Source organism: Nematolebias whitei, chromosome 8, assembly GCF_014905685.2.
Source record: "Nematolebias whitei isolate Nwh7 chromosome 8, NemWhi1, whole genome shotgun sequence".
Classification (NCBI taxonomy): domain Eukaryota; kingdom Metazoa; phylum Chordata; class Actinopteri; order Cyprinodontiformes; family Rivulidae; genus Nematolebias; species Nematolebias whitei.
Window position 1 is genome coordinate 22,049,873 of NC_056505.1, and position 11,159 is coordinate 22,061,031.

The following is an 11,159-nucleotide window of genomic DNA, read 5'->3' on the forward strand; positions in this document are numbered from 1 at the left end:
TTAAACTGACCACCTCTACTGCATCATCAACAGGAATGCACGTAAAGAGTGATGTGACATCAAAAGAGACCATTGTTTCATCAGTCTCCATGATGACATCCCTCACCTTGTCCACAAAGTCCATGGTGTTCTGTATGTGGTGTTCTGAGCTGCCAACTAAAGGGATGAGTACAGACGCCAGATATTTGGAAACATTGTAAGTGACAGAGTTAATCATACTAACAATTGGTCTTAAAGGTACACCTTGTTTGTGGATTTTAGGTAAACCATACAGACTCGGTGTGGCCTCCCCTGGGTTAAATCTGGTCCAGAGGACCAGATTTAACTTTTTTAGATTTTTCTACCTGGATTATTGAGCATGCATCAGGCTAAATACATATAGTTTTATTTGCTGCTGAAAACTTTTATTTAGGTCTTACATAAAATAAGGAAGACCTGAGTATGAGATGTGTTTGCAAAAAGTATTTTAAAAAATGGCATGTTTTAAGTGCCTGTCTTTTTTCCCCTAAACACAACAGTGACCTGAAGGCCACTTTGTTATATAAATGTGTACCATGTAATTAAATTGTCCTAACCTGTTGCTGGGTCACTCTTGAAAAATACAGAAACTGGCAAAAAAATTAAATTGTTCTTTAATATTAACCACACAGCAAAAAAATTAACAAGAACAGAGACAATGGTGTTATCTTTCACACGTTTGAGCTGTACAGGAGCTTACACAACTGTGTGCTTGGGTTAGTGCTTCTCACTGACTGAAACGTTCAGAGTCCATTTCAACTGAAAAGAAAAAAAACCTTTTCCCAATAATTTACAACAAAGAATACTTCTGTATTTCATAACCTTGAAAACGTTAATAAATCATTTCAGGGAGTTTAATACAAGTGTTGAGGTACAGGTCGCCTCATCTAACACATGTTGTGGATAATATATTCAACAAACCATGACTTTTATTAACTCAATACTATTAATGAGGTATAAAAATCACAACATCTTAGAAACACACACACACACACACACACACTGTTATGCACACAGCTTATTGCAGAAACTGGTGAATTTTGACAAAGATATTGGGAGAGGGAGCTGGAATCTTCTTAGAGGATGGAGAAAACAAGTCACTGAATGATTTGGGTAGTATCAAAGTACACAATTCTTGTGCATGTGTGCATGCTTACCTTAGCCAGGTGATGCTCTGTGGAGAATCCCAGTCCATAGACGGTGTTGGCTCGACTGTCGGCCCACTGGCCAAACTTCTGTGAGGTCTTTGTGAACGTCATGTTGGGGCTGATGGTGCTATTGATTATTGCCTGCAAGAAGAAAAATCAACTCAATTCTGCAGTAACAGAAATCTCAAATCAAATAAAATGTGCAATTTGATTTTCAGTGGAGAGTGGCACAGTGGCTCAGTTGGTAGAGCTGTTGCCTCTCAGCGAGAAGGTCGCCGAATTGAATTCCAACGGGGGCCTTTCTGGGTGGAGTTTGCATGTTCTCTCCGTGCATGTGTGGGTTTTCTCTGGGTACTCCGGTTTCCTCCCACAGACCAAAAACATGCATGTTGGACTGATTGGTAACTCTGAATTGTCACTAGGTGTGAGTGAGAGAGTGAATGGTTGTTTGCCTCGTTTGTCTCTACGTGCCCCTGTGATGGACTTGAACCTGTCCAGGGTGTCCCCCACCTCTCTTTCAGTGATGGTTGGATATGGGCACTATGACCCAAAAAGGAAAAAGCAAGTAAAAGATGGATGGATGGATGGATGGATGGATGGATGGATGGATGGATGGATGGATGGATGGATGGATGGATGGATGGATGGATGGATGGATGGATGGATGGATGGATTTTCTGAAGCCAGTTAGCAGATTGTCAAAACTTGGATATCGTTCTTTTCATAAATGAACTAAATAAAATAAAAAGTGACAGATGATAAAGTAGCACAGTTGTTTTTATTAAAAATATTTCTGAGGTACTTCAACGAAAGCTTTACCATTTCTTCCCAAGTAATATAAAAATAAATGTGTCGATTTTCATTAGCTATAAATTGAAACAAATCAAACTAGTGAATTTATTAAATGTGTTACATAACATATTTTGGTCTGAATAAACATTATAATATTGTAATTCTTTCCTAAAATACTTAGTGTTTTCTGCTGTTTGCTGAAGAAAACAGGTAAATGTTGTTTCAGTAATCGACCAGAACGGTTCAGAAGATGCTGGTTTAATAACTACGTACAAAATCTTCTGTCATGTAGCAACAAGTCTGACAACAAACCCTTTATCTCTGTTCTTTACCAGACGCTGTTTGAACTCTTATCAGACTTCTAATGGAAAATTAATGTGTTTGTAAAATAAAAACTGAACAGATGATTTAGTAAATATCTGTAACGATTTACATCCTCAACACAGGATGAGTTAAGATCGACACATCAGCCAGTGTTGTGGCGTTGTTGTTGAAAAGAAACATAATTTCAGATAAAGCTTTGACTTAGGCTCTCCAACAAAAGTCATCTGCCTTTGAGAAACAATTCTAATAAACAAATTACTTAACTAATTATCTAATTGATTAATAAACAAACAAATAAACAACCCCCCCAAAATGTCTGAAGCACAAAACTTTAGAGGAAAAAAAGTTTATTTTTATTGTTGTGAGATATTGTTGTGATTTATCATTGTCACCGTTGTGTTTTCTAAAATGCTGATTTTTTAAAAGTTTATTGCACTTTCAAACTTTTTTCTTCAGTGATTTTAAAACTTTTTTTGTCTTTTTTTTGTTTCCTGAAACTTCCTTGTGTTTTGGGGTATTTGTGAAAAAGGTCCACATGCTGAATGCAAACATACGTAACTCTTCTGGTTCCACTCTCGTTGTATGTTACTTTAGCTTTACACATTCTTCCGTTCTGTCTTTCTTCAGTCATCCCTTCATTTAAAGCTGTCTCCATGACACTAAGCCCTGCAGGATTGTCCCCGGACATCTTTCATAAAGACATACTGGTGTTTTAGAGCAATAGTGTTGTCCTTCAAGTGCAGACCAAACTCATCTTGATTTTAAAAAATCTTTGAGGAATTTTGGATAACGATGCAAAAGGAACCAGTCTGAGCCCACCTTGGTGCCGTCCAGGCTGATGATGCGGTAGACATTGCGCGTGCTGTCGTAGAAGTAGGAGACTGTGACGGCGTGCTTGCTAGCGGGCAGCCAGTTCTTCTTGGTGTTGGGGTCGATCTGGAAGACGTGGGCCCGCGTGCTGTAGATGGGCTGCTCCCTGAAGGGGACAAAGAAGAAGTGGTGAACCTCTTTGTGCCGTAACACCAGCGTCTCGCCAAACCCACCGCCAGCACCGAAGCTCTTGCTGCCCACGGGGGAGTCAGATCGCCCTGGCAACCTGATCACCATCTCCTCCATGGCTGCACCACAGAAAGCGGTCCCTAAAGGTCACCAAATACCCTCATGATCTTGCACAGCTACATGCTGTAACTTGCACAAAAGCTGAGCTACATCAACTCAACACTTCTTCTCATGCATTTCCTCTTGAGGTAAAACCCAACAGAGTGAACGCAACAGAAACTCTCCCTACATGTAAGGCAGCACCGTCGCTCTGCTCAGATATGGAATGCCTGCAGCTCTGAGTGAGGGTCACACAGGGGGACACAGGGGGGGATCGGAGGCTAAATATAGACAGTGGGCCACTAACTACTGTAGACACACCCCACAGAGCTGCAGTTTCCACAGGTCTTTATGAAACATAACACAAATACACAGGGACTAAATCAGCTGTACTGGTGTGTGTTAGGTGTATTTTATGACAAAATTTCTCCTCTGAGTCTGGTTGACCTTTGACATAATCAAACATTTATGTTTTTGATACCTTTACCCGACAGTTGTCCATCAGTCTTTCCTTTCTTGTTTTGTTTGTTCAGCGCCATCATATTTTGCTGCATTGTTGGGGTTTCTTGGGTAATTATTTCCACGTACACACACGCACAAAGCTCAGGGTGCTGAGGGAGATATTCTGGGCTGGCAGAGCTGGCAGAACACGAGATAGAGAAGTGCTTACACTGCACTGTGGGGGTGATGGGAGGGGACATCAAAGGCCTGCTGTATAAATGAATATTAAAATTCAACAGCAGCACACCCCCTCCCATCCCCCAAATGTGTGATTAGCCCAGACTTGGGGAGAAAGTTAAAAAAAAAACACAAAGAAAGGGAGACAGAGGGGTATGTGAGACGGGATGTGACGGGGAGTTTATAGAAAGTCAGACGGAGTGAATGTGGGATGATTTATAGTGATTCACAAAGCTGCTGCCAGTGAATTATCATAATCATCGACAGTGTTAGTGGCAGTACGGTGAGTCATTTCGACTATCTCCCAGCTCACATTGCACAGGCACGGCCTGTCCGGGTGATCTGCGCTGTGGCCGCCTCACTGTTACTTATTTTTTTTAAATTGCATAATGTTGACTTGAGCGGTGGCAAATTTGACTTGTTCTTCATGCTTGATGGTGTGAGTGCACCGAACACAGCAGTACTCTTGCGCCTGATTTCTCCCCCCCCCCCCCCCCCTTCACACAAATGCCTCAGCCAAAGAGTTTTGTTTCCAACATGACACCCACCAGTTGTCAAAAAAGCAATAATTACTCCTACAGTTGAAATCTGAAAAGAGCAGATGAATGACGGACTGTGAATACAGCTGAACATTGTTCTCTGTTCCCGGTTTTTAGTTCGTTTACTAAAAAGTTACATGTCAAAGACTGATTTTTTATTTTTTTTTACATTTGTCTGTTGTGTTAGTAAAATATCTCATGAAATAGCAGCTGGGTTTCAATGAACCTCTCAAACATCATTGGATGTACATCTACCGCTGCATAACTTTTGAAGTAAATACAATTCAAGATGGCTGCCACAGCCAGCTGATCTTTTTAAACCCAAAATGTTTGCAGTTCAGCCAGTTTTGCAGATATTCAGCTAAAGATTTGTGTGTTAGTAGCTGAGCATCATCCCCATCTCAAATTCTGAGTGCTCTACGTTGCACAAGATCTTTGCCTAAAACCTACGCAGCAACTGTCTGAGCCAGTCCTGTCTGTTAGCAAAATATCTCATGAACCACTGTGCAGATTTCATGAACCTCTCAAAAAATAATTTAATGTCCATCTACAACTAACTTCTGCAGTGAATCAAATTCAAGATGGCGACCACAGCTAATCATTCTTAGCCAACACAAATGTGGCTATAACACAGTTTTACAGACAATAAGCTAAAATGTGGCGTGGTAGTAGCTGAGAGTCATCCCAAACACATATTCTGAGCATGAGATCTGGTATAATTTAGTTTTAGAGATTTAACAAACACAGTTTTAACTTTGTCTTTCGACAGCATGAGATGATCTTACAGGTCTAGCATGAACGGCAGCGGGTGATGCACATTCCTTGAAGAACGGCCAGCCCTTTAATTTTACACTGACACTGAACCAAGGTTCTCAAACAGTTTGATTACAGTGTGCACGGAGTGTTTGCTGCATGTTGATCCTCTTCTGCTCTTGTTGAGGACTCAGCTTACTAAAAATAGCTACATGTGCACACACGCTGAAGGAAAAGAAGCAAAGGTTGATGTTCAGGCTAAAAGAGCCTGAGCTTAGAAAATCAAAGAAAAGTCAAGAAGAAGCAATCATTAATTAGACCATATTTTTATGGGAAAATAGTCAGGGAGGATGAGGAAGATGATGATGAGGAGGTGTTTGGCATGCAGAGTGTGCTGCGTGACAAGGGCACAACGTGAATGTTAAAACAAGAGAGAGGAGGCCGAGGAGGAGAGAGGAAGAAGGGAGGGATGAGGGAAACCTGGAGGAAGTGATGAATGTGGGAGAAGCTGGAGCGATGATGAATCCACCCATCTTCTGGGAAAAGAAGCGGAGGAGAGTGGGAAGCTCCAGACTGCAACTCGGTGCGGTAAAAGCAATTATGTGCAGTAAGACTGTGTGTGCTGCTCGAGCCTGAACTTTAAGGAAACAAAAAGAAACAAGAGAAAGTAAGAAGAGGATTTAAAAAGTATGAAGAGAAACACTTTATTGACCCGTAAACAGAGAGGAGAACTGAGTTAGTGATTTGTGTTCACCATGCTCTTTTGACACAAGCATCCCCCCCCCCCCCCCCCCCCATATCTAATAACACTTTCAAACTTTGGTTACAGATGTTTAAGTTGTCACATTACAGCTGTTGCCCTAAAGCAGATTTTTAATGCAGCTGCAAGTAAATTTAAAGGTTTATCGAAGGGCACAAGTCTGCTTTCCTAAAGGAGCCTCAGCTCGTTATTTATCATTTATCATTACTGGTTTGTCAAATGGACTAAGTTTAGGACAACCTGGTACTTTGGTAAGATGCGTTCAGAGACTCGTGACATGTGGAGCAGTAAAACTGTGTATTTTTTTATGAGTGCACTAGATTGTGGTGAAGAAGAAGACAAGACGAAATGTTGCTGCTGACTTGACAAATTTTGAAAAGCATTTTTTATAGATATATATATATTTTTTTTTATTGTGTGGTCATTTTTTTTTTTCAATTAGAATAAATCCTCATCTTCTACAGACCATTAGAAAAATGCTGAATAAACTGTACAAAAAGTGTAAAGAAAACCAAGAACATAAATGTTAAGTGATCACCATGGGCACTTCCTGAAGTTAATGAGAAGCAGACAAAAACACAAACTGGGAAGGAAACCTCCAACAAACAGTTGTGTGATAATTACAAATCAGATTTAAAAAAATGAATGAACCTTGAGCAGACGAAGACTCTGATGGTCACATGTGCTAATTTTTACATGTCAGTGTTTTATGTAGAAGAGCTGGCGTATAGGTGCTAAAAAGACCCTTCACTTCTAGTTTAGAAGAGAACAATTTAAACTAAAATATAATTGGAAGTTTGGGTGTGCACACTCTGCCTTCTGGGATGATTTGAGATGAAACCACAAGTCCCATAGCAGTGTGAGACACACCGGGTGAAAGAAGAGATAAAATACTCACATTTTGATGCATAATTTATACATGTGCCAAAGAGAGTTGTGAAAGGACAATTTGTTTGTAAAGTATTTTTAAAAAATGTGGACAGCTCAAAAGTTAGAGTGTGATGTCATCAAGTGAATATCATGGAAAAATCCCCCCAAATGATGAAACTTGAACTTGGTTCTGGTAAAATCTTTGGATTTTCTTTCTGAGACCTGTTTAAACTTTGATGTTTCCACTGTGTCATGTGTCTAAGCTGGGTTTTCTTGTGTGTTTTGATCTCCATTGATTTTCTGTTTTCATTTTGCGCACTAACAGGATAGTAATAAGTTTGCTTCAGCACTTACTCGCTCGCATCCTCAAAAAGAGATGGGTATGTATGTACAGAACATATCTCTGGTGACAGTGGCTGAGAACAACTGAACATATCATCGGTCAATCACTGGCATAAAACTGACCGAGCAGGGGATGCTGATCCGGTTTAGATTGGTTAGTGAGCCTGATATTTGGACTGTGCAGCAAAACTAAAGAGGGTCCAAGCACAAAGACAAGGACTGAGCAAACTTCCAAGTTTGAACCTCAGGCAAACACTCCAGGAACGACAACAGTGGGTGTCGGTTGGATGCCCCGATGTGAACACAGAAAGAAAGCTCGTTTTCTGATTCAAGTGTGTCCTTTTGATTGTGCAGGAGGATCCACTGTGAAATACTGAGCTCGCACTTCCCCTCTCATTTCTCCCTCGTTTCCTCTTATATTTATTAAATCGGCAGTGTTGATCTTTAAATTCTTTTTATTTAAAGTGGAGTGAGGTCATTAGTGGGACAGCTCCCTGTTGCTTCCCCTGCTGGGAGTGGTTGGATGTCCTAAGATGCGCTTGTGCACACAATTACTCTTCTACACAGTTGAGCAAAGATATAAAGAAACTGGGTCTCGCTCTGTGCTTTCATTGTATTTGCAAAAGGAAGTGAGAACGCTGATAGGCATCTCCACCCCCGTGTCCAACAGCTCTGTTCTCCTCTGTGCCATGAAGAGAGGTTTTGGTATGGAGCCACAACAACCGGAAGTGAAATAGGACTCTGTCTATCTGTGCCATTACCGGCAGCCGGACATTGGATAGGATTTAATCTCATCTGCACATATTCAGACTTAAACGCATGCAAACCATCCGCAGCTTTACATCACAGTTCACAGTCAATTCCACTGTGGATCAATTGAGTCATTGAGTCTGTTGCATAACAGTAACTTAGTCACCAGTATGGCAGCGCTGAAGCTGAGTGGGACTCTGCTGCTGAAAGATGCGCTGCCCACATTGTAGGAGGACGGAGTGGGAGATGGAGAGGCCTCCGACATACTGTGAATAGTTAATGCAGGAGTTTGGGCTGAGTCCTAGAAATCACACGGTGCCCCGTGCCACGCTGTTAACCTCCCGCTGTGTAATTCTTCACAATGAACTGCAGGAGACAGCTGTTAATAAACGGTGGAGGAAACGGACCGCTGGGCTGAGGGTTAGGGGACATGCAAATGAGCAGTGCTGCTTGCGCACAAGGAGGCTCATGGGTGATTCACTCCTGAGTCCCTGTGGCCGGGGATGTGTAAAGGTGTAGCAATGTGCTGCCATAGAGACAGAAAATCCACTTTCTGCCCCCCTGATCCTGCAGCTCTTGAGCTCTGACGTTCCTCTGCTACGTGCTCTTCTCGGAGCAGAATAAAAGACAAAATGTACAAACAGCTGCCTCTAATTAAGAACATCTTAGACCAAATGCTGCCATAGGAGCAAGCATTCTTTCAGAGTTACATAACAGTGAGTAATGGAGCACCTAGGAAACCTGGCATCATCAGTTTTAGTGCTTCACAGAAAATTTTAACTTACATCCAAGAGGCTGTAGATTAATCGTTTTCATTGTCAAAGTTTATCCATCAACGTTTTTTTTGTATTGTAGAAGTATGCTGAAGTTAAGGGCAAAAATAAATAGCTCCAAGCTTTTTGCTTCTCTTTTTTAATTGTTTTGCTGTGCAGCACATCGAGGCCTTGCCAGATCTGAGCACTGAGCCACCAGATTTAACGGGATGAGCAGAATATTGAAACACATTCCAGGTCGTCATGTCTGGTCTGGTTTCCATGGCAGGGAATCGCCACTCACAGTTATTCACATGAAAACAGAACTCAGCCTGTGGATGATAATACCCCACTTACCCCATTGTTGAGGTTGGAATGAACAGCCACACCAGACCACTGACCCCCCTTTTTGTTTGTCCTCCTGGCAATCAAAACGACTCTGACTGCTGCGTATGAAGGTTTGTTCTCTACACCACAGCCTCCAGTGCTTCACCCAGGATGCGTCTGCAGGAATCTGATGACAGCTGCTCCATTGCCCCTTCCCGCTGTCCCCGCATGAATTCACGCATACATGTCGCTCCGCACATGGCACGGTGATCGGATCTCCGGCTCCTCTGGCCGTGTGGGGACGATGGAGCAGCAGAGGCTCTGGGTTACATCCAGCGCAGATGATGATGATGATGATGATGGAGATCCGACAGACGCCCTGCTGTCGTCGTGCAAATGACAGAGCCTCACTGGAAAAGGGTGGAGAAGGCTCGCTGCCTGAACTGGGAAAAGACAACCCTCATTTAGAGAGCAGATAACGCGCAGCATCACCGTCCGCGGCTCTCCCTCCCTCCCCCCACCTCCTCATAGGCTCACGGGCTACACCCCCACTCTCTCCCGTCCAGTCTGTTCCTCACTCCCTTTATTAGCTGAGCTATGAATGTATATTCTGCGCTTCTGCAACATCAGTTAATGCTTCTCATCAGTAATGCCGTATATCAGATTATCCTGCCTCGTGTTGTTAATCTGAGCCTAACTAGACCGGTTTGCCTCCCCCCCTCCCCCTTTCCCTCCCATAAAGTCCCACATCTGGATGATGCATATCCCACCTACTCACTTTATGTCGAACTGCCGACGTCACGGCACCGTCCTCCGCAGTGACGTCACTCGGTGCTCGAGGGACCGGTGTCATTCGATGCTTTTATTGTTTAAAATATACGTTTGTCTAAAAGAGTCGCAGCTGCCAGGGAAGCTGCAAAACCGAAGCAAATCCGAAGTAATTTCGCAACCAGGCTGATTTTTCTACCTGATGGTTTTTAAAGAGTCAATTGTTATTTATTTAAGTTACACAGTCAAACATTAACAGCAATATTTGTATATATTTAGCCTTTCATAAGAAAAAAAAATTAGTTTATTTTTTTTTCAAAGTCCTTTTTTCACCATGTTAGTCACACATTTATAAATGTCATAGTTCCCAACTAAATATTTAATTAACAAGCTAAATATTTATTTTACAAACTAAATATTTAACTTGCAAGACAACTATTTAGTTAGTAAACTAAATATTTAGATGTCAATTAAATATTTAATTTACAAGCTAAACATTTATTTTCAAAACTAAACATTTAATTTCCAAACTAAACATTTATTGTCCATGCAAGCTAAATATTTAAATTCCAAACTAAACATTTTATTTTTAAGCTAAACGTTTAATTTCCAAAATAAATATTTAATTTGCTAGCTAAATATTTAAGCTAACAACACGTGGGAAAGATCAGATTTGATATTTAATGGTGAAACATTTTAGTGAATCATCTAAAGACATTTTATTGGAACTTACAGTTTGGAAGAGTGGAAAATTACTGCAAGGTTGGAAAGAAGCAGTGATAATAACAATAGGCAAGCCAGGCAAAGATGACACAAACCCAGAACATTACAGACCGATTGCATTAACATCAAATATATGCAAAATAACGGAGACAATGATTAATGACAGGTTAATATACTATATAGAAGCAAATGGGTATTTCTCATAATATCAAAGTGTTACATGGAGTTCAGACTTAACTTTTTTAGATTTTTCTACCTGGATTATTGAGCATGCATCAGGATACCATGGATTCAGTTTTAAGTTTGGAATTGAAATTAAAAAGGCCCAAGTTACAAAACAAAACAGTATTGTAGCAGCGTGTTAGATATTGAAAAAGCATATGATATTATGCATATGATATAATCATATGATAATAATAATAATATAATATAATCATATAATCATATCATGCATATGATATATATATATGATATATGATATATATATGATATATGATATATATATATGATATATGAT

At 40.8% G+C, this 11,159-nt stretch overlaps 1 protein-coding gene across 1 annotated transcript in view; it reads right to left on the minus strand.

Moving 5' to 3' along the window:
* The window catches only part of LOC119413095 (homer protein homolog 1), a 16,045-nt gene extending 6,383 nt beyond the window's left edge, over nt 1-9,662 (minus strand). Inside the window, exons 1-3 of the mRNA XM_037680107.1 lie at nt 9,182-9,662; nt 3,102-3,258; nt 1,176-1,307 (exon numbers count right to left, since the gene is read on the minus strand). Of these exons, the coding sequence (XP_037536035.1) occupies nt 1,176-1,307; nt 3,102-3,258; nt 9,182-9,186 (294 nt within the window). The 5' untranslated portion in view covers nt 9,187-9,662. The remainder of the gene's footprint in view (nt 1-1,175; nt 1,308-3,101; nt 3,259-9,181) is intronic.
* Between the last annotated feature and the right edge of the window lie 1,497 nt (nt 9,663-11,159).